Genomic DNA, 26371 nt, shown 5'->3' with positions numbered 1-26371 from the left:
TGTTTGTTCCCTACACGTTTCTCATCATTCCTCTTTGGTTTTTCCATTCTTCATATTGAAAATATTTTCCTCACAATCTAAATATCAAACATGAATCATTATTACTCTACACAATTCTTTGTTTATACTTTCTGATCACCTCACACACACTCATTACTAAACCCACTAACGCCACATAAAGGTGAAGACCTTGAGCGTAATGACGGCTCCCCGGCGCGTCCGTATTACATGACCGCATCGCTGCGCGACGTTCTGATGAAGGACGCGGAAGCGGCTCGGACCCCGGCTTCACATGACGAGACCATCCAGCTGACGGAGCCCAGCAAAAACTGTTGAAAGTTGTCCAGAACTTTCGTAATATGGAAATATAGTCTAATTTATTACATTAAGAGACTGAATGGTCACAAGATTCAATTATAACCGCAGTTAGATAATCATGTGTTCAATCGACTGATAATGTATGTTACGGTAATATTTAAGGTAATAGGATAGAGAGGGAAAATGACAATCTTTGCTGAGAATAATTTATTTTAAGTCAACATGAAACCACATTCACAACCCACTCTACTTATATAATGTGACTTTTCACCAAATGATATTAATAAACGATATTAAAGGGGTCATATGATGCCATTTTAAAAGTTCAATATTTTGTGTAGTGGGTGTAATAGAATAGGTGAACAACATGCTTTAGTGTTCAAAAACATTATTTTTCACACTTCTTTGAGTATGACTTTGGCCGCCATTATGCTAATATTTTACATTGTGACGTAGACGATCGAGGAAGTTATATCTGGAGTTTGATCGAGGCGTTTGAGATTTAGGTCTGGATTAATGATCTTTGGTAGATGGAATAAATCTCTTTGTGGGAAACCATGAGCTTTATAACTTCACAGATCGTATACACGCTCATACAGATACATACACACTAAAGGAAAAGAAAAACATTGAAAAGCATCATAGGACCCCTTTAAATGATACAAATGGTAACACTTTACAATAAGGTTTCATTTGTCAACATTAGTTAACTGCATTATAGTTTCTACAGCATTTCTTAATCTTAGCCAATGTTAATTTCAGGATTTAGTTCAAAAAGTTATTCAAAAATCAAAAGTTCTATTTGTTTATTTTAATGGACTTGAACTTACAATGAACAGTTGTGTTTTTTTTTATTAATAAAATTTAACAAAGATTAATACATAGGCTACTGCAACAAATATATTGCTTCTTGTTAGTTAAAGGTGCAGTGTGTGTGGGATTTTTAGCGGCATCTAGTGGTGAGGTTATGAATTGCAACCATCAAAAGTTATGGTGACCGACAGGAAATGATGTCGTCGTCTGAGACAGCAGAGAGTAGCCAGTTCAGCAATGAGGTTTCTTTACAAAGATAAATTAAGAAATTATGTTTACTTCATCATTCAGTAAAACGATATATTATTGCGAATATTATTGTTACTTGTTCATCATTGTGTCAGTGTTTTATTCGCTGACTTTAGCTAGCTCGAAGAACAACATAGTGACGAAACGCGTTTGTCCTTTTAGGGCCACTGTAGAAACCAGTCGGCGCATTTCAATGTAAGGGGACCCGTGGTGTGTATAGATAGATATGACTCATTCTAAAGTAGTAAAAACAAAACCGTTCATTAAGGAAGGTCTTATACACTGAAAACATAGTTATTATGTATATTATATTGCATTTCTGTCTACAGATCCTCCTAAATATTACACAGTGCACCTTTAATGTCAGCTGATGCATTAACTGGCATAACTAATGGGATCTAATTGCAAAGTGTTAACCATAAAAACAATAGTGGCACTTGGATGATGAAAAGTGTCTCTATATTAAAAAGAAAAGGGCTTATTACATTTTAATAAACGTATGTGAAGACAATCAATGAATCGTGCAAAAAGGTCAATGTTGATTTCATGTTGACTTTAAAGTAGCTTTTTGCTTTGCGTCAGTTTATTCAATAAAACAAAACAATTCAGTTATGTTTCATAGTTGTAAATAAAACAAAGATTATTGGAGTATGTTTTATAAGAAATTATTTCTACTTCAAAAATGTTAATTCAATTAAATGGGTTATTTGCAGATTTCATAATTGTTTGTGAAATTCACCATATATGAGTGAAATTTGTTTCGACACTGAAAGTGAAAACATTATCACAAATAATTACAACAGCAAGTAACACATGGAAGTAAGCATGAGATGTTGAAGTAGAAAGACCTAAATAGTATCTTCTAATCCATATTCCAATAATATTTTTTATATTTACAACTTTGTTATAAGTAATATCAATTTTTACACTGTACATCAAAGTGAGTGATTCAGTGTTTTTAGTTTTCTGTACTGTCAGATGAACGATGCACTCTTTAATTTGTTGCTGCAGCTTTATTCTACGATAGACTGAACATCCAATGTTACACTTAAACGGCTGATAATATTTCTGCATTTCCTGTAAATCTATTTTATGCACTTTAAGGTTGGTTATTGTTTTTGGTAGCAATTTGCAACCCGTTTTGGAGAACCAAAACACCTCGTTGCCTTCTTGAGACGCCTTTAACTTTGTCTGCTGCCTTTTCCACTGTCTTTTGGATGCTTTTGTTCTTAATATGTCTTTTTCATCTTCAATAAATACTATGCAAGAAGGTACATGTGTTATTTAGGTCTGTTTACATTTGTGTGTGAGGTGTTTGTACTTTCCTCTCCTCCTATGGCTAAAGGTAGGCCATGGCTTGTTTATTCCTCAACCCTTTTCTCACATTCTCCGTTTATCGCAGTGGAGGACCTGGAGAGGAACGACGGCAGCTCAGAGCGACCCTATCTGATGTCTGATAACCTTCTCAATGTTCTGAAGAAGAAGAACCAGGCCAACTAGTCCACACCGACGGTCAGGGTTATGCGTACAGTGCGTGCATGTTTTCTGTGAGGCCTTGGAAAAACTGGAGATGCCTGAAATCGCTTTCATTGCCATATTCACCGTGCCTTAGAGAGCCAGAGACAATCATATTAATTATGAAACGCATCAAACGTGATTGACCTCTGTGTCTCAGCCATACATTGAGATTTATAATGCAGGAACACTAGCAAAAACTTCTTTACAATTGGGTACAATTACACCTCTGCTTTTTTCAGAGGCTTTTTAAGTAGATTTATTTAAATGTCTAAAAAGGTTTTGCAATAACTCACAAGCATTTTAATGCCCACTTTAAAGAATACCAGAAATGTCAAGGAGTGTTTCACCCTAGGTTTGCATTTTTATATTTAGTTAACTTTTTCTTGTTTATATTTATGGTTTTTATACAAAAACACAATTCAGTGTCGTTCAGTGTGCTGTTGGACAGGGTTGTTGAAGAATGTTTTCTTTGCCAATATATATATATATATATATATATATATATATATATATATATATATATATATATATATATATATATATATATATATATATGCGTAATCGATCATAAAACGATGTTTATGATTAAATATGTCAGATACATGCTCACTTTAATGTTAGATAATCTGTTTGTTCTTAATAGCTAAATCTGTGGCCTTGTGTTTATATTTAGAAGTGCCTGTATGTAGTTCAAACAGTTAAAGACTTCGACTTGAAACGTGTTCATGACTTTATTCAGTGTTTTAAGATATTTGTTACATGTTGGTATGGCTCAAATGAAATGCATGATAAATAAAGAATATTCTACAAAAAAAAAAATAGTAAAATCTGTTTGAGACCTTTTTGATCAGTTATTGATAAAAAAATGTTTGTCTTTAACATAATTTTTTTTCATTAACTGCCATATCAAATGCTTATTTTAGCAAGTGTTTAAAATTTGAACCCAACAATTTAATAGCTGTAGAACGTTCTCATTTTTAGTTAAGCACTAGGTGGCGCTGTTGACCAAATATACAGAAGTCACCATGTTTTGCAGAAGCTGTGAAATAGAGCAAATCTGACTTTTCACACTTTAATTTCAAATGTATTTTTGTGTTTAAAAAAGAGGTCCAAAATAACGAATCATTTGTAATTCACATGGTCAAACACTTTGGAATCATTAAGTTTGTTTACTATTTTGATTGTTAATTTAATTTATCAAAAATACAGTAGAACAGTAGCCTACCTATAAGTTCACTCTATTTTAAATTTATTAAAATTCTAAAAACTCTATTTTATTTATTCTTAAAAATAAATAAATGGAATATTGCAGTATTTATTATAATGTTTTTCATGCAAATCTTTTTTGTTGTTGTTGTTCATGTGCCACATAATCTTTAATCAAAATATCTTCTCTTCCTTCTCCGATTACGTGTTTCTGGTGTGAGGGCGGGGTAACCTGTCACTCACTTCAGATCAGCCAATAGCAAACCACATCCATCCAAGGATTCCCCATATACAAAATCAAGCCCCGCCCTAAATCTTTTCTTGTTCGAGAAGCCATTTCACTCAGATGTAGGCCTACGGGTGCTTTTAACTGGGAAGTTCTTACGAGTTGGGAAGTCCAGTTTACGACGTCAGTTGCGTTCAAGACACTTTCATCGGAGCAAGTTAAGGATTTTAAACTCTACTTCTAGAAAATGAAGAACAAAAAATGTGCATCAGGTGTGTGTTTGCTTTTTTATGTTTTTAATTAATTTATGAAGCCACTGTAAACTTCGTCCCGTAGCTATTTATATATTGTTATATTAATGCTATTATATTTTGTGCAGGCAGTTTGCTAAGGCTTATTTTAATATAGGCCGACAAAAAAGTCTGCCACTGCTAATTGTGTTTATATTATATTGTGTATTTCTCGCTGACGCCTCCAAACGTAAGGAAAATCCCGAGCTCGTATACGAATTTGTGGTGGCGTTCATGTGCGTTCAACTCGTAATTTAGGCCTACTTTCCGACATGACTACTATGACAGAATAACAACATGGAAAGACGTAACTTCCCTTTGACCCTTTCATACCTACTTATCTCTTTAACTCTATATCGAATTGTTACAATGTCTTTATCTAACCAGAAAATGGTTTCTAATTTCGAATGGTTTCATTCTTAGAACAGTCGAATATTGGGAAAACTTATCAACTAAAAAAAATCACAGCCCCATAAGGAAGTTCTGTTGTGCTAAATAACCATGTTGTTTAAAAAAAAAAACATCATCCTAGGTTACACTGTTTTCAAAGTGACTGATTTCCCTCAACAATACAGAAGCTCAGCTCCCACAGTGACGTGTGGATGCTTTTCCATGATAGCACATCTCCAGGGGCTGGTTTCAGTTTTATATAGCCGCTCATACACTTTTAGAGTCCAATCCATAGCTCAGATTTCAAGTTATTGTTTATTAACACAGAATATGTTTTATGTGTGCACAGCGAAAATGACATCATATCGGTGTTGTGGCCTTGGCCTCGAACTATCATTTTCATGTCCTAATTATATTCTCACCTAATTTAGCTTCTCACTTCTGAGATACAAAATAATTTGAGTTTGGAGAGTGACACCTGCTTTCATATGAAGCACATACGTCTCTACCAGAGTGTAAGATATTATTTGGAAAGCCGCAGTTAGATGACATGCTCGGCAGTGACGACAGTAACGCATCACACAGATCCCACGGGACGCACGCACGAGCTCTTGGCCTCCGTTGTGCGCCAACCAGAAAAGCCCTTCCCTCGGGCGGTTCATTCTGTTCTCGAGCCCTGTACTTTATGAGGATAGAAGTAATAATTCAAATATAAGACTGACTGTCAAAACCTTAATAATGTTTTTGACTCACAGTACAAATCAAAGTGTTCTGAAATCCCCAATGCAAGTTTTAACATTATGGCTACATGGCATAGGCCTATATAGCCCATTATATAGGCCTATAGTTTACAATGTAATGTTTGCGAATTTCATAACACTTTGATTTGTAGCCTACTAGCCTATTTTACATATAAAATGCTCTTTATCTGACATTTTTCTGATATTAAGATGTTCACAATATTAAGGTGTCTTATTATTTGGGCTGTTTTAACATTTAGTTTGTCATTTGTCAATATTAAAATTGATTTTGTATTGGAACTTGTTAATTTAGATAGCCTATCCAAGTAGCCTATGTCGCCTACGTATTGATATGCCTAAGTACAAAAAGGCAATGTTAATTGTTATTGAAATAACTGGCATAAAGTAATTTTTATTTATTTAGCTTATATTATTAAATATATATATAATTGACCTTTTTATAAATGTAGCCTATGTTCAGGTCAAATGAAGTAACGTAATATTCATAACTCAAGCCTATTTATTGATTAATAACGCGTTATCCTGAGGCGGTAAGCAACAGTTCGCTAATCGAGCGCTTTGTGTTGTCCTATATCAGACTGAACTGAAGACTGACCAAACGTATCAAAGTAAGGTTAAATAACTTAATTATACATTTATAGTGGTACATGGGCTACTTCAAATATAACCTTCGTGTCTGTTTTCTTTAAAACATTTAAGATAGTTTACTGTGAGCTAGCGCCTCGATATGAGTCGCGCGGGAGGAAGATCAACAGATGCGCCTCGAAACTTTGAGTCAGACATTCATTCGATTGGAATTCGGATTCCTTCGAAAATCGATTTAAAGACAGTTGCGTTCAGTGTTGAATATAATGGCAACGTTCTAGTGTTGTGCGTTGTCTCGTAGGCTACAGACTTCCTTCTTTAACACCTCCCACTTCATGATGCCCTTATGAGCGCAGGTGAAACGACACATCAGTGCGGTCAGTCTGCCTCAAAGGAAGGATATTTTACTATGATGGGGATTTTAGATTGTCGCTTCTGAAGTTATAGACAATTTAAGCTGATAATCGTTATTGTTATATATGACAATAAGCTCCCATTATTCTAAACATCTGTTTTAATATGCAGCTGTAGGCTATGATAGGCAACTATTAATAACGCTTTATGCAACTCTCAATAGCCTATGTTTATTTTCTAGCGAATGCGAATAGTGCAAAAGTTTTTTGTTTTGTTTTGTTTTTTACTTTTATGGTTATTCGTGAGGATGGAACGGATTGTATCGTAAAAGCATCCTCGTAGAAATGGGAAAATGGGAGTTGACAATGGTAAGACGACGAATGATTTATTTCTGATGTCTGTTTTAAATGAAAAGTAGCCTACTGTACAATCGCACACAATGTAACTGTGTTATGAATCGAGTTGTGTGTGTGTGTGTGTTGCTGAGCCCTGAATGCACTTTAAATAGAGTAACAGATCGTGTTTAGAAATTGTGCTGTCCCAGCACCTGACTGATATACATCATTGCTGACAGACGAGGCCATTCAATGTGGGTCAGAGAGAGAGGGGCTGGATGTTACTGGGTTAAAATAAATGGTCATGAATCACAGAAATACAATAGGAGAGACCGGGGCAAGTTGTCTCTATGGCTATATCAGTTAAAGGGATAGTTCACTTTAAAATTAAAATTCTGTCATCATATACTCACCCTCAAGTTGTTTTAAACCTGTATGAATTTCTTTCTTCTGCTGAACACAAAGGAAGATATTTTGAAAAATATCAGTAACCAAACAGTTACCAGGTCCCATTGACTTCCATAGTAGGGAAAAAAAAATATTATGGAAGTCAATGGGACCTGCATGGTAACTGTTTTGTTACTGACATGACATGTTTCAAAATATCTTCCTTTGTGTTCAGCAGAAGAAAGAAACTCATACAGGTTTGAAACAACTTGAGGGTGAGTAAATGATGACAAAATTTTCATTTTAAAGTGAACTATCCCTTTAACAGTTTCACACATGCATTGGGTTTGAAATATCGAGTTCAAAACTGGATAATTTTTGTAACTATATTTTTGTAATGCTGTAAAACCAAGTTACAATTTTGCAATTGATTTATTGCAATGTCTGTCAGACAAAAACATTTTTTTTAACTTTTTCATATTTATTTATGTATTTTTTTATTTAAATAGACAATAGCTACATTTTAAATGCATAAATGTTTATTATAGATGCATAAAAATAACAAGGAAGTACATGTCTACAGAAATACAGTATACAAAAATAGGATTTAACACAACTAAATAAAATATGATAAAGTCATAACTTCTCTCATGAAAATATTTGAACCAATTTCAACTTTATTTTTCACGTCATGTGAGATTCAGCTTGTTTTTTTTAGGTCCGTTTAATATATTTCAATTCAAAGTGAATTGTACTAAACTGATACAGAAGAACTGCCCTAAAATGTTTTTTTTTTAGTAGAGTATAAAATTACTCAAAATGGAGTAAGGCATTAATTCGATATTTGTCTTATTGTGCTGTATAATTAGCTTATGATACCGTATGTTCTGAACTGACTGATCTACAACAGCCACCAGTTTGTGCCCAGTTTGTGTGTGTCATGTGCCTCTGTTTGGTCTGCTGTGAGATTTGGGCTGGTGAATGTTGGCAACAGGCATTAAGCTGAAGTAAATGACCTAGTCAGCAGCACTTCCAGTACAGCTTTTGTTGAATAGCTCGTGAATCTGTGTTTGTTGGGCGTCATATACAATACATAGTGATTTTTGTTCAGAAAGTAAGTAGATGTTATTCTTTTCCTTTTCCTTGAATAATAGCAATTTCTCTCGTGCTTCCTGCTATCAGATGGCATGACCTGGAGTGATCGAGTAAAACATTTTTATGAATGTGTCTACAGTAACTGGGTCATTCATGGGATTCGGTAATATTTCAGTCCACCAGACTTTTTTAAGTGGTGGTTCACCAAAATGAAATGTTAAAAGCTGTTCACAATACTTCAGTATGTCCGTTATGCATTTATATAATTATAATCATAAATCAAAGTATCATTTCTATCGTACACTATAAGCATTCTGTCATGTTCCTGAGGCACTTTACTGAATTTGTAGAAAATATTTAACAAAATGTGCACAGTGTCTATAATTTTGGCAATAGTGTAAGAATTGATTTGTTACTGTCTTGTGTAAAGTATTTTGTAAAAAAAAAACAGACTATAAAGTTATGTCCCCCAGTCCCAACTCAACCCCGTCACGCCAACAATTCTCCTCCTATAATAATTTAGACTCCACCCATGACATCACTTCCTACTGTTTCCTATTTTTTAATTCTTATTTTGAGGTGTATTATAGTCAGGGAGGGTGCTACTCAACCCCGTCACATAAAATTAAGAAAATTATTATTTTTCACAATTTTATTTGAATCCATAAGTATACACAATGTACTTATTTCATTTCTGCCATACATGGTGTACTCTCTACACTACACGTTGAGCAATGGGCATTTTGCGCAAAAAACACCCCTCAACCCTGTCATGTATATGTATATTTCGCATTGTTTTGAGGTTGTAAAATTGTGAAAGGGTTGAGTTTTTCACTTAATTTATGAATAATTTGAATTTAAAAAATGATGGCAATTATTGCTGATTACCACCTGACATGTTTAGGAACAAGACCAACACAATAGAATTGGGGTTTTAGTTAAACATCTAAATATAATGTTTTTAGACACACAATTTGTCTTTTTAACTTAAAAACTGCCCCATAAAACTGTGTAAATGATTATAAATTTGTAGTTATTAAATTGGTATGAGGGACACATGAGCAGTAGGTACTGTAGATGTTTGTTTCATAACAAGTTTGGAGTAAATTTTTTTTTAAACCAATTACATTTTGTCCATTACGGGGTTAAAAATAAAAGGTGTTTCAATCTGAAAAAAATTAATAATTAAAGGTATTTAATGCCTGAGGTGGGAAAATATGATTTGATGCGTGCCTAATGATGTAGGGTATTTAGAAAATTAATTATATGTAGTTAAAAAAAATCCATTACCGAATTCCAGGAATGACCCAACTATTAATGTGCAGTTTAGATGATAGAGTTGAAAGAGCAACCAGAGTGAGTTTGAAATAGGACAAGATTTTAAAAATGGCTTATAAAGGTTAAAAAATGCAAGCAGGTATTGATTTTTAGAAACAGGATCGTTGTGCTTGTCATATTATGCAGCTTTAATTATATGTTTTGTATATATAATGCTATGTTTTGTGTCCCGGGTTGCAACAGAGTCCCAGGTGCGTGTCCTTTGAACTGAAGCGCTCTGCCTCTTGAGCTGCAGACAGGTTCTCATTAGCTGTAGTGTTTGTTCACTGGAAAAAATCAAAAGACACCCCATTTTGCTTATTCATAAGGACAGACTCATGTTATATTCAAAGATGGAGATTATAAGTTACGATAGCTGTAGTTATTAGCGATTGCTGAGGCAGGCAAGCTTTTTCAAAAAGTCACTGCTCTAAAACAACTTTAAACTTTTCTGGCCACCCCAGCGACCATCTTAGCAACCACCTAGAACAACATAGCAACACCCTGGCAACCGGCAAATCAATAGCATCATGCTGGTCCATTTTTCATAGACTCTTCACATAGAAACCTCCCAGAAACGCCCAAGCAACTGCATATTAATGCCACTTTACATAGCAACCACCCAGGAATGCCATAGCAACACCCTGGCAACCAACAACATGATAGCATCATGCTGGTGCATTTTTCATTCTCTTTATATTGCGACAAACCAGAAACGCCCTAGCAACAGCATAGCAATGCCGCTTCACATAGCAACCAGCCAGGAGCACCCTAGCAACTGCATAGCAACACCCTGGCAACCCTCAACACAATAGCATCATGCTTTTGCATTTTCATGCACTCTTCACACAGCAACCACCCATGCCCTAGCAACTGGATATACATGCATCTTCAGATAGCAACCACCCTGAAACGCCCTAGCAACTGCATAGCAATGCATCTTCACATAGCAATCAACCAGGAACGCCCTATGAATTGCATAGCAATACCCTGGCAACCTGCAACACAATAGCATCATGCTTGTGCATTTTCATACACTCTTCACATAGCAACCACACAGAAACGCCCTAGCAACTGCATAGCAACATGCTTTTCTTGACTTTATTTCTCCTCAAGGACATGTTCATCCACCTGATGCTTTGGATTTGAACAGTAGTCTCTTGTTTTGCTTGCTTGTGTTTTCACATCTTCAGCTCTCCTCTTGTTTATCGGTTTAACCCGTCAATAATGGGCTGTAATTGATAGTCTTCAGTGTCATACCCGCTTCTAATAGTAGTTTACAGTCAACAACACACAACCTATACTCAGCAAAAGAGGTAATCCTGACTCAAAATCCCTCAGGTGTGCTGGTGTGGACTTGCCCTAATGTTATAGTGACATCAGCCGCTAGTCAGCCAGATGAAGCTTGTAATAATGACTCTTTGTCCTCGTGTCTGTGGTTTGCAAATCCATGCTGCTTTTAGCTGACAGCTCAGTCACCAGTGTTGTTTTACAAACAGTGCATTATGGGAAGGGTTTTTGTGGAAAAGTGTGCATAGTATTTGATTTAGAACATTTTTCGTCCATTTTGTAGCTATGTTATGGTTTCTTTGCTTTGTTTATAATATAAACATTTTAAAATGTATATGAATCTATAAGGGAGCGTGTACTCTATTCTAACATTTGGGGTCAGTAAGATTTTTAAAAAATTCAGTAAAAAAAACTTTTTTCAGTAAAGATGCACTAAACTGATCACATTGACTGTAAAGAGATTTATAATGTTACAAAAGATTTATATATATAAAAAAATGCTGTTCTTTTGAACTTTCTATTCATCAAAGTATCCTGAAAAAGTATCATGGTTTCCACAATAATATTGTGCAGCACAACTGTTTTCAACATTGATAATAATCAGAAATGTTTCTCAAATCATCATATTAGAATGATTTCTGAAGGATCATGTGACACTGAAGACTGGAGTAATGATGCCGAAAATACAGCTTTGATCACACTACAGGAATAAATTACTTGTAAAAAATATATTAAAATGGAAAACTATTACTTTAGATTGTACAAATATTTCACAATATTACTATTTTCACTGTATTTTTGGTCAAATAAATGCAGCCTTGGTGAGCATAAGAGACTTCTTTCAAAGATATTCTTTGAATAATTCTTACCGACCCCAAACATTTGAACGGTAGTGCATATTTTAGGTATTGTGAACAGATTTATTGTGTCCTTGCTTATTTACTCACCCTGATTCAATTCTTAAAAACATATTTGGTCAATTTGTTTTGTTGTTGTTGGATTTTTGTGGAACATTTAAAACATTTAACTTTAATTTAAAGTTAAAAATTCACTTATGCATAGCACTGTATGTATTTATATATATTTTTCATATATAAAATTTTTGTGAAAATACAAGGATTATTTAGTAATGTCTTTAGTGTCATTGTCAAAGGAGCCGGTTCAGGAGTGGGGCGAGGAGCATGAAGACGGGGCGGTGTTTGGGATCACCCTGCGCAGAGAGCCGGTCCTGCAGTCAGCCGAGCCCACCGAGGCTTTCGTTCAGTACCGCACATGTAAAGTGCGCAGGTTAAAAGCGGCCACGCTGGACAGGCTGGTCTCTCACCTGCAGGACCCCTGCTGTCAGGAGCAAGACTACGGCAGAATACTGCTGTCCACGTATCACACATTCACCAGCTCCAACAAACTCATCGAGGTGCTCTTCCAGAGGTGTGTGTTCAGAGGTGCATATGGAAATATGTGTTTGCGATAACAGGCTGCATTTGGCTATCTGTTGTTGGTGTGTATTGGATTTCTCTATGTCAATAATTCATATAATATGTCATCACTGATCACTTCCTTAAACTCATAAATTACTTCTGGTCTCGGTGGGTTTATGGGTTTATTTATTACCTTTTTTATGAGAAACACTGCATAAATTAGGCACTTTTTAATCATATTTTCACACTTTTGATTTAACACAAGGGTTGTGAAAGTCTGTTCAGACAGGCCTGTTTCATCTTGCATCTAAAAGCATTAATTTGAACTCTTTCCCCGCCAGCATAAAAAAAAACAAAAAACAGTTGCCAGCCATGTTACTTTCTCAACATAATGTGTGTCTTAACAAACTCTTTAATCTAGATTATTTATCTCTAATCGCCATTGAGCTGAGGAAAAAAAAACGCAATTCAAGATCTAGATATCTGAAACCAAGTCTTAATCTTATGCAATTTTGCTTCTCTAGTAAATTCATCTTGTTTTAAGGATATGTAGTTGTTGTTTTTTTACTGTAAAACCAGACAAATATTAATAAGGAAAGGTTATATGCAGTTTTTGCATCAGTCTGTCAGTCATTCTTGGATGTGTAAAATGAAAAGGTTTGTCTTTAAAGCAACTATCTGTTATAACACTGTTTTGTCAATTAGGTTTTATCATGACAAGACGTCTTAAAATAATTACCGTAAGCACTACGGTACTGTTAATGTTTTTATATAAATACTATTTACAGTATAAAGAAGTATACCTTCATCTTTTCTCACAGGGACAGCTTTGCCTCTTCGCTTGACAGCACCAGTTACTCTGACAGGTAAAAATATACACTGACAATAAGATGTTTGACACTTTTTTATGTCCAGTAGACCTTGATTACATGAATCTGGGTACGGCCTATCTGTTTATCCAACCAATAGCAAATGGAGGAAGCATGTTATTTTTTAAATTATGTTTTGTGCCACTATAGTGGTGGAGAAATTACATGCTGGATCTTTAAGTCAAGTCAACTCACCTTTATTTATATACACAATACAGATTGTTTCAACGCATCTTCACAGTGATAAACAGGAAAATAATGATCAATGATGTAAAGCAGTGTCATTACTCAGCTGAAGTCAGTTCAGTCTCGATTTAATTCAACTGTAAACAAGTCTGCTCGTTTCGTAGGGTTTCTGATGTACAATTTTGAAAATACAGCTTCAATATTTGACTTGTTTTTCCCCTCTTTCCTGATTCCCTCGTAGCTCATTGTGGACTTTGCTTCAGATGTGGTTGGACGAGTACAGTGACGATTTCAGGGATCCTCCCATGCACTCTTCCCTGCGTCTCATGTGCTTACAGCTGAGTGGACACCCCTTTCTCTTCCCCCTCGCTAAACACTACGAAGCGCTCCTGAAGAAATTCCAGACTGAAGGTCATTGCTGGATTATTTTTGTGTTTGTTGTGCACATCATTTTAAGATTGTATTTATTGTTATAGGCTGGAAAATGTGTGTGGATCAACATTTATCCTCTTGAATAAGCGAAGCCAACTACGATTTAAGCTCTTCTGTCTTTTGCACATCCAGATATTGTGGCAGATTGTCCAGTTGATTACATAGAAGAACCAGCCTTGAATAAGGAGGCGAAAGACGTTGAGTCAGATAACCTTGCAGATTTCATGGACTTCTCCATCACAGATGTTGCAGAACAGCTCACCCGTATGGATACCGTGAGTGCCAGTGTTTCATTGCTTCCTTCCTTATGGTCATGGTGACAGTCATCCTGTAATGTTGGTGTTCCTGATGTTGTAGGACCTGTTCATGATGGTGGTCCCTTTCCAATGTCTGGGCTGTGTGTGGTCCCAACGAGACAAGAACGAGAACCTCTCACCCACTGTTTGGGCCACCATCACCCAGTTCAATGCAGTCACCAACTGGGTCATCACTTCTCTGCTTCATCCCTCGTCTTCTGCCTCTTCCTCCACAACCACAGAAAGAGCCAAAGTCATTGAAAAATGGGTTTGGGTCGCACAGGTTAGCCTTTTTTTTTTTTTTTTTTACAGAAAAGACACAATTAAAGTGTTTTTTGACCTTGGATGCATGTAAACCTATTGTTGGAGACCTCCAAAACAAAAGTAGGAACCTTTAACAGCATTATAGGTATTAAAGAAAGACTTCAGACTCATTTCTTTTCACGCAGGGGTGCAGAGAGCTGAAGAACTTCTCCTCTCTTAAGGCCATTTTATCTGCCCTTCAGTCCAACCCCATCTACAGACTAAGGAAGACCTGGTCTGCTGTGAGCAGGTACAGATATACACCCTACACATGTAATTGGCTTTTATGGTCACTATAGTCTCATACAGCTGGTTTTGTTCTCTATATTTCTAACCAGAGAGTAGTTTGTAGAAAACACTGAGCAAACACTGATTGGTGGGAAGCATTATGGCTAAGCCACATTTCATTGTAAATCTCTGATTCTGTATTTCCAGGGAAGCCGTGTCTGTCTTTGAGAACCTGAGCAAAACGTTCGCTGATGAGAACTGTGTTCTGACCAGCCGAGAAATCTTTGTGGATGTAAGCCATGAATATATAGTGTCTGTTATTTTAGTATTATACTACAGGGCCGTTGAATGATTGAATCTGATTGGTTGACGAATGTTCTGAGGTGTGCAATTATTTTCAGGGAACCGCACGGCTAAAGTAGTTCCAGGCAGGTCTTGACCTCATTACAGTTCCATATCACTTCGCGTAGTCAACTGTAATAACGGACAATACGATACAATTCATAACAAGAAAAAGCTGCAGCCCCATGCGCTTGATCTGCAATTTTCAATGTCTAACTTCACAATCAATGAAAACATGCAGTTTAATTTTAATAAATAAAGTAAACAGTCCTATTCATAATCAATAGAAAATTAAACTGAATATTTAAATAAATTGATAGTCCTGTTGCACGGGTTTTCGTAATTATTGAAGATAATATAACAAATAAATAAAATTGATAGGCCTATACTTGTTAAAAGGGCTTTGTGTTTCATTTATTAGTCTAGTCTACTGTCACTAAAAGAAAAAAAGAATGAACGAATTAATTAAAACGAATTGAATTAATAAATAAATAATAATATTGACGCACATGCTTCTCTCTAACGCCGGTTATGAATGTAATTTGATACTTATGTTATGACTGATCATGCACGCGTTTTCAGTGCGGTCAGTCTGTGTTCACAGCGGTGTTTAAAATCTGCTGCATTCACAGTCAGAGAATGTGTCAGTCGTTAAGTGTGTGTCCAGCATTAGTCTGCTATCAGCGGCTCAAACCTCCGTTACTAACTCTAAAATGACGTTTTGGAATTAGCAACGGAGCATGGGTTTAGATGCGCAAGGAATTAGTCCTACATACAAGAGCGTTTTAATGACAAAAACTTTACAAACGTCTTGAAATACATCATCTGAACAATATTTCGAGGTGTGGTAACTGTAGTATAAGCGGAATAATTGACTCCAGGCCGTTGAATTATTATAAAAATAATGCACACCCGAGGTGTAACGGCCACTCCGCTTCGCGTCGTGACCGCATTACCACCTCGGGTGTGCATTATTTTTATAATAATTCAACGGCCTGTCGTCAATTATTCCTTACCTATGTATGTACTATCATATTTATGATAGATTTGGATTCATATTTAATTTTTTTATTAATATTTTAAATTACCTTTAACTTTAACACACACACACACACACACACACACACACACACACACACACACACACACACACACACACACACACACACACAGTTAGTGTTGATGTGGTTTTTTTTTTGATGGGTTTTTTTTTAAAAACACAATAATCAAAATGCTTTCTATCATCCTTGAGTTGGTGATTTTGGTCCAGATTTGAAGTCACTTCTTGCGACATGTGAATTTAATTTAATGCTCTTTTATCATTTCAAGTGGAACACATTTGATCTCATATTGGAGGTTCTTTTCTCTCTTAATCCACTTATGTTATTATAAACTGAGACACAGGTGCTGTTTGTCTAAAACTGACTTCTCTGTTCGACCAGAGTGTGCTGGGATTATTATAGCAATCTCAGTGTTCACATGAAAGCACTAATATAAACATTTCTTATTATTATCAATGTTGAAAACTGCTGTTTAATATTTTAGTGGAAATTATGGCGCATTTTTTAAAGATGATTTGATGAATAAATGTCTTTACAAACACTTTTGGTCAAATTAAAGCATTCTTGCTGAAGAAAAGTGTTAGTTTCTTTCAAAAACAATCTTACTGGCCACAAAATTTTGAATGGTAGTACATCTAATTATGAATTGATTCTTTTACCCAGTATTTGTATGTGCTACTGTATGTACTTTTAAGATTATTAGAGTGTCACGTGTTAGCTTGAATACATGTTTTTTTTTACATATAGAATGGGATTCAAGAGGACATGGTTAACAATACCCCAAAAACATCCAAGAAATGCCCTCTAACAAAACTGATTATTAAATATAAAAAAGTCATCTTTACCATCTATGTTTTACTGTGGTGCTGTTCAGGTGATTAATAGCAGAGTGATTTCTTCCAGAGCTCAGTTGGAGGAACAGTCCCATACTTGGGCACGTACCTTACAGTATTGAACATGCTGGACACTGCCCTGCCAGACACTGTGGAGGTGAGGTTCGAATCATGTTTGCTTAGGAATGTGCTTGACTTTAGTGGCGCTCATACTATTACATTTTGTTCATCTAGCAACCCTAGCAGCCACACAATTGTGTGCTAAAATCACACAAAATTCCCTAGCAACTACCTTGCAGCTTACCCTAGTAAAGAATGTGCTAAAAAACACATACTAAAAACATCATACTAACCACATAATTGTGTGCTAAAATCACACACAACACCCTTAGCAACTACCTGGGAACCATTCAGAAATGTCCACAACACCATAGCAACAGTCTAGCAATGCCTGGTAGGGTGTGATAACACCCAGAATACTCAGCAGAGATCAGACACTCAAAACATTTAAAAACACACTAGCAACTACATTGCAACCACTGTCCTAGTGATTATCCAGAACACCCTAGCAACACCCAGAATACCCTAGCAGAGTTAGTTTGATAGTGCAGCCTAGCATCCACATAACTGTGTGCTAAAATCACACCGAACACCCTAGCACCTACCTTGCAGCCACTCAGAAATGTCCTAATGACCATTTGAAACACCCTAGCAACACCATAGCAACAATCTAGCAATGCCCTTGCAACACGCACAACACCCTAACATTGCATTAGTGACCAGCCTGAACACCCTAGCAACCACATAACCATTTAAAACATCAGACACCTTTAGTAGCAATACACTGATGTAAATGTCATTTTTCTCTTATACGTTTTTAATTTGGTTTTACATGCATTGCAGAGTAATGTCATAATGTATCATTTTGATTAATATCTGTACATACTTTATTATCAACAGGGTGGCCTCATTAATTTTGAAAAGAGGAGACGGGTGAGTCCTTCAGTTTGTTTATCTTCTTAACTGTCTAATTAAATGTACCCAAAGCAGTCTTTGTCCAGATCTTGTTGTTATAGATTTGGTAAGAGCTCGTTCTGAATAGACATGAAGTCCTCTTTAAAGCTTTGGGTTGACGTCGGCGCCGTAGAGATAGACTTATGTTTAAAGAGCACTCTCTTCTTCTGAAGGCATTAATCTCATGACTGATTATTTGTGCGGGGTGTGTTACGTAACAGTCATGCTAACAGTCTTTGGCTTTGTTTCTTCTATTTCACTTTAATCTCTTCTCTGTATATTGTTGCTATGCCTCTCATTTCTTGGGGATCACTCCTGCTGTTTTACAGGAGTTTGAGATTTTAAGGCAGATCCGTCAGCTGCAGGCCTCGTGTTCTCAGTATGTTTTACCCCGTCATCCTCAGATCGCTGCCTGGCTACAGAGTCAGAAACGGCTGTCGGACCAGGAGAGGTGAGACTCCAACACCTGAATCCTCTGAACAGAGTCATGATAGATGTATAAAAAAATGTGTGGATCAAAATAAATACTATACTTTAGGTCCTTTTTTGAGGATATCAAATTAATATTAATCTCAATGTCAATTTATTTGTAAAGCACAACTGAAAACAACAGACTGGGGGTAATTGTGTTGTTCAATAAACACATAAATATAAAAACAAAAATAATATTATTTAATATAAATATAAATACTGTAATTTAATATAAATATAAATACTGTAATTGAAATGTAAAGACAGAAAACGATAAACAACATAAACAGATTTAGACTTAATTGTTGTTTATCGTTTTCTGTCTTTACATTTCAATTACAGTATTTATATTTATATTAAATAATATTATTTTTGTTTTTATATTTATAAAACATAAGTATAAACCTAAATCTAAATAGCAAAACAGGACTAATAAAATAAATTAAAGTAATGGCATGAACTAACAATGAGAAATATATTTGTTACAGTATTTATTCATCTTTTTTAATGTTAGTTAATACAAATCCAGCTGTTCATTTCAGTCCATTAAATAATGTGAACAAATACAACATTTGATTTTAACAATGTATTAGTAAATGTTGTAATTAACATGAACTAAGATGAATAAATGCTGTAGATAGAAGTATTGTTCATTATTAGTTAGTCTAATGTCAACTAATAAAACCTTACTGTAAAGTGTTACCAATAAAATAAAATAAATTGATTAAAAATGAAATAAAAATAAAGTGTTTTACAGCCTGAAGTTTGACAATGGAGTATTGCAACCTTAAAAATATTCCCCAGGAATTCTGGTATGAGATCACTTCCTTTATCTTAATTGTGCTTGCCTTGTTGTGTCACTGTCCTCAGCTATGAACTTTCCAGACAGCTGGAGACTCCTCATGACACTTCTCCATCCAGCAGCGGCTGGAGTCACCAAACTCTCACCAAAAAGCTCTCATCGTGAGTATCAGTTTGAACTCCATTTTTAACTTATGTCAGGGCGCAGATACGATTTCTTGAGTTTTCTGCAATTATCCTATTAGCTGCAAGCTTTTATTAGCTTACTAGTGTACAACAGAGATAATGTGACTTAACATAGCAATAATTTATGTTTGCAGGCTCTTGTCAGGAAATGAGGGCTCCAGAAAGAACGCAGATCAGATCAGTGTGTCCTCGTCAGGATCCAGCAGCTCTGAAATTGAGGAATCACCGGTACTACACATACAATTTATTAATTTAGAAGCTTTTATTTTGTCCTTGTGTATTTAGATCTTAGTAGAAACATTTAATTATACACACACACACACACACACACACACACACACACACACACACACACACACACACACACACACACACACACACACACACACACACACACACACACGCACACACACACACACACACACGCACACACACACGTTGGTGCAACAACATTATGAGGACATTCCATAGGCGTAATGTTTTTTATACAGTACAAACTGTATATTCTATCCCCTTACACTGCCCCCATCCCTAAACCATCACAGGAAACATTCTACATTTTTACATTTTTAATAAAGAATTGTTTTTTTGGTTTTTAAGCTATTTAAATTACGAGGACTCATGAAATGTCCTCATAAACCACGTTTAAGTTGTAATACCATTGTAATACTCATTATACAAATTTGTGTCCTCATAAATCACAAAAACAAACAGACAAACACAAGCATGTCATCATGAACACACACACACACACACACACACACACACACACACACACACACACACACATATTGTGCATCAAGGCCATCAAAACATTATCATCGTCACTGTTCGCTTCTAAGGTCTTTTGACCGTCTTTCACATCATATCCTGGACCTGCAGACAATAAAACTTTTGTCCTTGTTTTTAAATTTCCCACCAATCTGACGTGTGTTTTCGTCGCTAACATGACTCAAGCACAGCGTTAGAGAAGTCATCTCCGTGTCAGCAGTCATGCCCTCTGTAACTTTGCACCGTATTCAGGGACACACTGACGTCAGCACTCAAATACTTAAAATTCTTGGAAACTTTGGTTCTAATCACTTCCATGACATCATTTGAAGTTGCTGAGAGCAAAAATTCAGTTTCGTTAAGTGTCAACAACATGTTGTATGCTCTTTTGCATGTGTGTACTTGCAGGCTACACTTTATCATCAAACCCATGATCGATTATATTCTACAAGGCTGATCTCATTTCATGTCTCTCATATACTTTCATCCTTCTCACATAATTAAATAATTTAAACTCAAATCAACATTTCATGTCCATTAATTGGTTTAGCCATATTGATATGGTATTATCATTCAGTCATTATAATGACTGTTTAGCTCACCTGGTAGTTTCGTCTGTATCTAATAGTCCAAATCCATTTGTACCAGTTCTGAGGTGTTTCACACTTGAAAGAGATTGTTTTGGTGCTGTTTATGGTGTCATATGACGTTGTCTTTTTGAAACTGGCTCTAAAATCTCTCCTTTCATCTCTAGTCTCTTTCCAGCTGCGTTCAGAACACGTCCGAGGTTTTTCCCTCGTCTTCCTCTCCTGATTCCTCTACCATGTCTAGTTCACCCTCCAGCTCTCAGCAGGACCTCAATCTTAATCCATCTTCCTCCTCCTCGTCTTCTCCAGCGTCAGCTAACCCTCACCTGGTCTCCTGCCACAAGCGCTCGATCTCCATGACCACCCTGCCCTTCTACAACAGACAGGTGGACGACTCCTGCATCATCAGGGTCAGCGTGGAGTTCTGCGACAATGGCAACATGTACAAGAGCATACTGGTAAGTTCTTGCCCATGGGTCAGTGTTTTAAAGGGGTGATGAACTGAGAAATAAAATTTTCCTTGAGCTTTTGACTTATAAGAGGTCATCATACTATAAGAATATCCTGTAAGTTTCAGAGCTGAAAACTTCCTTGTTAGTCCAATAAAAAGCTTTTATTGACACCTGGCACAGCGAACGACTTTTTTCAAAAGTGGGGATCTATGACGTCAAAGGGTATCAAACACCGCCTCCGCAGAAGAAGATCAACGCCTACTTTATCACTGTCTGTTTAGCCCTGCCCACATTACATGAAACTCATTATAATATGCAAAATGTTATCAAATCATAGCAGTGGGCGTTTACTTCCAAGTTTTCAGTGCGGCACGCCCATAAAAACCATTTAAAAATAGCCTATTACTTATTCATTTTGATGTACATAAATAAAATAAAATAAACCCTAACAAGGACACTAAAGACCGCAGTTTCTTGAGGCCAGGGAAGTGAGGTTTACTCGCACAGCTCTCACTAGCTGGTAGGGGTTGCACAGACTAGTCAAGTAGTCAACTTTAATGCTCTGCCATGACGTTTGGGCGGAAGCTAGAATTTTACTTTGTAACGTGTTAAATATGAATATGTAAGCAATAAGGTACGAGAGGTACCTTAGAGGTAAGGTACTCCGCTTCGCGTCGTGCCTAACAACGCCCTTCAGCCGTGACTTATTCATGATACAGCACTTGCCTCGAGTACCTTATTGCTTTTATAAAACAGTTACCACACAATACAACTATTAAAGCCGAAAAAATATGTATCTATGCAACTTTCATGAAGTAAAATCACTTCGTTCATAGCCGTGTTTTATCGTGAATAAAACACAGCTATTGGCCAATCAGGATTGGAACTAACCATTTTATAATCAGGCTTATAAAACGGTTAGTTCCAATCCTTGATTCTGATTGGCCAATAGCTGTGTTTTATTCACAATAAAAAACACGGCTATGACCACTTCACCAAATGGTTCTATGTATCACTACACAACACCCCTAGCAACCACTCTTAGCAACTTAAACACATGTTTGATCTCATTGATATTGTCCATTGAAGCCATAGTAGAGTATTGTGAGGGATCAAGTAAACGAGTGTACCTGCATTTACAGTAGACATAGCATTTTCCTTCAGATCAGTCCTAATTCATAATAAATAAAGTCAGTGACCAGTTTACGTCGTTCAACCCCTACTAGCTGGCCTCTGTAACAATCACCCCCTAAACCTCACTCCCATCCGGGTCACGGCACCAATGTAACCCCACCGGTACTACTCACACCACTCCAAGTGGGATTCAAACTCAAGAGGCTTGCTGGCGACTGATGATAGAGGTTGTTGTCTTTAGTGTCCTTGTCCTATGCCTCCAATGCCGGAAACGCTGGTTCGAATCCCGCTCGAAGAACCGGAGCGGTTATATAAATGATGCTACAGATTATCCTTGCTTAACCTCACTTCTACAGCTTATTCCTCCACACTGCCAGGGACGTTAATGGACGTTAATTTGCCAATGATTATATATAATTATAGCTTTATTTATTTAAGTCTTTCATCCAGAGCCTATAAAAGATAAATGATATGTTTACAATTGTGCCTTGACCATGTGAGTGTTTTAAAATGAATTATTTTGGCCAAAAAAAGCACCACTTAAACAATATTTTGCTGTTCAGACTATCAAAATTGAAGTAACCTGTCATAGAGATCACTTTTTACTATGCAACTAATGCACTACCAAAAAAACAAAAACAATGATGAAATGTTTTAGGTACTCATCTTAATTAGTATTAATTACTAAAAGCCTAAGGATGGCTTGATGAAGAATGCATTGAATGTAACTTGTAGATGCAATTTAGCATCTTTTATAATTGCTACTTAATCATAATCATCATCAAATGTATAATTACCAGGCTGGTATGTTTATTGTTTGTTGAATATAACAAACAATATAATGTTGTTGTTTGTTAAATATAAATATGATTACTTATTATGAATTCAATAAAGATCTAAAAGATCAGAAATCCACATCATTCAAAACCTGTTCTTTGAGTCAACATGTATATCCTCTTCTGCTGGATATCACTACTAAAGATTGTGGAAGATTGCAGTTCTTTTATTTATTAAAGAGTTCTGTAAATATTTAGCAGAAACTGTAGTGGATTCTGTTCTTTCTCAACTGGCTTGTATGTTTTTTTTTATACATCTCTTGCGCAGTTGACCAGTCAGGATAAGACGGCCCAGGTGATCCAGAGAGCTCTGCAAAAACACAACCTGGATGATGTTAGTGAGCTGGACTTCACCCTTGTACAAGTCCTGGCCCAAGGCAGAGGTACTGAAAACTAAATAAATAAATGCAACTAAATAAATTCAACTTGTCATTATTAAAATAGAGAAACGTTTGAATCCCACTATATGTTTATTCTGTATGAAAACTATAAATGGAAGTTTTTTTGGTTTTATTCTAAATAATGCACATGTGCAATACTCATCATTTGTATGCATGTTTTTGTTGTTGTAGAGTTGCATATTCCAGAAAAGGCCAATGTGTTTTACGCCATGTCTACATCAGCCAACTATGACTTTGTTCTACGGCAATGCCCAAAAGGCAAACGGAAGCAACTCATACGCTCAGTTTCACTGTCATCAGGACGAGCAACGAAATAACCACGGATTCGGACTCGATTTCTGGAGGATTCATATTTCCTGTGCAAACAGTTGTTGAAGACGACAGGTCATTCAGACACAAATGAAGATGTGTGAGATCGAAAACAAGTCCTTTGAAGACAATAAAAGACTATTACTGGTCCACATTTCACCTCATGAGACGCCGTTCACAAACTATTTTACTTCCATAATGTGATGTATTTCTGGTTGAAACAGGATACTTCCTTGATGAGAAGTTTTATCAAATCATTTAACTGGATTGTGAAAGGTTAAAACACGAGGGTTTGGTGACGTTATTACATTTTGATGTACAATTAATTTCTTTGGAATAACATGCAACTTTAATTTTCTAAGAGTGTATATACAGGTGAAACTCGAAAAATTAGAATATCGTGCTAAAGTTCATTTATTTCGCCGCATTGAGGCAGTAATTCATGCAAAAGGGTCCCAAACCAAGTACTGAGTACATTCGCATGATTATACTTTCCAGAGGGACGACATTTCTGTATTTAAAATCCTTTTTTTTATCGATTTCATGTGATATTCTAATTTTCTGAGATTTTAAATTTGGAGTTTTCATAAGCTGTAAGCCATAATCATCAAAATTATAACTTTTGCACGATATTCTAATTTTTCGAGTTTCACCTGTATGTATGTATATATGTGTATATATATATATATATATATATATATATATATATATATATGTGTGTGTATGTGTGTATATATATATCATGCCAATTATGTTGACTGAAGGGCTTTGCAATGGAAAGGCAAATATCACATGTTCAGTTTCATGAACTGATAAACTGTAAATTGTTTTAAGTGACAAGAGACTGATAACAAACACGGCACCTTCTTGAATTCCTCACATTCAGTGCAGTGATAATGTGATAAAGCAAATACTTTTCAATGACCTTCCGCTCTGTTACGAGACCGTCTAACCAGATCCACTGTGTGATAATGCACTTACTTCGAATTGATACACAATCAGAAACCTAGAGGCCTGGAATGAGACTCGATGTCTGCACAGACTGCCTATGGTAAATACATCATCAGTTCACATGTTCCTTCTCATTAAAGTATCATGCGGGAAGACGAGCCGCTCCAACAGGTGCGGTGGCATTCCTGAGACGCTTTCATGCTGTTGTTGTCCACTGATACATGCCATTTCAGTCACATGTCATTTGATGAATCCAATTTTTACAGAAATATTTCTGATTTATCATTATGAGGCTGTGTGGCTGCACTACTGTACATTCTACTGATATTTTTTACACCACTATGTCTTGTATCCTCCTTTATCTGCACACAATTCAGTAACTTGACTCTCCACAATCACTTTTACGGACTTATACTGTACTGTACAAGCTCTTGCAGTGTAAAATTAACAAGATAAATTGTATTATCACTCTAAGATGTTTGAAATGTAGATATTTTAGTACTACAATATTTATGTTAGTTTATGTTGTAAATTTTAGATTGAATGCAATGTATATTATAGTTATTTTAATCATTTCAATGTTTCATTTATTATTGTATTTTTATTGTATTTTTATTTTATTTCTTTATTTTTTATTTTATTGTATTTTATTATAACTCAAATGTTTTCTGAACCCTAAAACATTTCACTGATTGACTTGAAGCAATTGTGTCTGGAAAAACTGTATAAAAAACATGTAAATACACATAATTAATTGAAACCGTGAGCGCAATCTACATGCTGATCTGAGATGAAAGATGGTTATGCACAGATCGATGTGGATTTGCTGCTATGGAAGGAGAGGCATTGTGAAAATGAGCTGGTATAAAATGCTTACGATGTCTGAATACACTCAAAGGTCTCTGACACAAGCAAGAAGCATCTAAAGTCACACTTGCAAATGTTGGTATAAGACTAGGTGATAGGCACCTAAGCAGCCTTATAGTAAGCTATGATTAACACATCTTAAAGCACCTGTTCAGTTTTATTGAAGACTTGACTACGATGGCATTGAGATTTCAATGACCTCAGCAGATCACGTGGAGAAATAAAGAAGTAAAATCTGAAAAAATGACTGTGATTGTAGATGGAGTCTGTCATCTGAGTCTGTGGCACAACTTTGGCCTAAGCAGAAAACTGCAAGTGTTGGGTTTCCTGCTCAGTCCAATGCTTTTATTGTTTCTGACCCTGATGTAGTGAATTATGGCATATGGACTTAGTGGACTTGCCATAACCCTGTAACTTGTTTTAAAAACCTTGTGTGATTCCTCATTCCTACTTGTTGTATATTAATAATTATACATAGTTCCCACAGGC

The 26371-nt window shown here is 35.9% G+C and overlaps 3 protein-coding genes across 9 annotated transcripts in view; 2 read left to right on the top strand and 1 right to left on the bottom strand.

Annotated features, from left to right (window-relative positions):
* LOC307008719 (choline transporter-like protein 2) overlaps window positions 1-3372 on the top strand; it is a 29836-nt gene extending 26464 nt beyond the window's left edge. For 3 of the 6 annotated variants that reach the window (XM_079631772.1, XM_079631771.1, XM_079631773.1), the window contains exon 22: window positions 182-2653. In XM_079631772.1, the coding sequence (XP_079487898.1) occupies window positions 182-336 (155 nt within the window). In that variant the 3' untranslated portion in view covers window positions 337-2653. Of the gene's footprint in view, window positions 1-181; window positions 2654-2782 lie in introns of those variants that run through there. The other 3 variants (XR_013799893.1, XM_079631775.1, XM_079631774.1) reach the window with 3 other exon arrangements.
* Window positions 1-26371, bottom strand: part of LOC307009008 (uncharacterized protein) — a 416885-nt gene that overhangs the window by 16597 nt on the left and 373917 nt on the right. The gene's annotated exons all lie outside the window — the stretch shown is intronic.
* LOC307002455 (ral guanine nucleotide dissociation stimulator-like 1) lies at window positions 4422-24227 on the top strand. 2 transcript variants are annotated; one of them, XM_079620075.1, is made up of 16 exons: window positions 4422-4602; window positions 12288-12562; window positions 13374-13418; window positions 13849-14018; window positions 14172-14314; window positions 14397-14618; window positions 14785-14888; window positions 15074-15158; window positions 17173-17259; window positions 18063-18095; window positions 18446-18567; window positions 19458-19550; window positions 19709-19802; window positions 21100-21390; window positions 23623-23737; window positions 23927-24227. In XM_079620075.1, the coding sequence occupies exons 4-16, from the start codon at window positions 13871-13873 to the stop codon at window positions 24070-24072; spliced, it is 1683 nt and encodes a 560-aa protein (XP_079476201.1). In that variant the 5' UTR covers window positions 4422-4602; window positions 12288-12562; window positions 13374-13418; window positions 13849-13870; the 3' UTR covers window positions 24073-24227. The 2 variants fall into 2 exon arrangements, with proteins under 2 accessions (XP_079476201.1, XP_079476200.1); XM_079620074.1 differs by lacking the exon at window positions 4422-4602 and adding an exon at window positions 6728-7078.

This window comes from Phoxinus phoxinus (assembly GCF_949152265.1).
Source record: "Phoxinus phoxinus genome assembly, chromosome: 1".
Lineage (NCBI taxonomy): Eukaryota > Metazoa > Chordata > Actinopteri > Cypriniformes > Leuciscidae > Phoxinus > Phoxinus phoxinus.
This window is presented reverse-complemented; position numbering and strand designations above follow the sequence as displayed.

Bases quoted from the DNA above. Each gene is read 5' to 3' on its own strand.
- LOC307002455 (XM_079620074.1), top strand. From the start codon at position 7,055: ATGGGAAAATGGGAGTTGACAATG. The intron at 12,563-13,373 runs GTGTGTGTTCAG...CTTTTCTCACAG, and splicing joins ATCGAGGTGCTCTTCCAGAG to GGACAGCTTTGCCTCTTCGC. The intron at 19,803-21,099 runs GTACTACACATA...TTTCATCTCTAG, and splicing joins CTGAAATTGAGGAATCACCG to TCTCTTTCCAGCTGCGTTCA.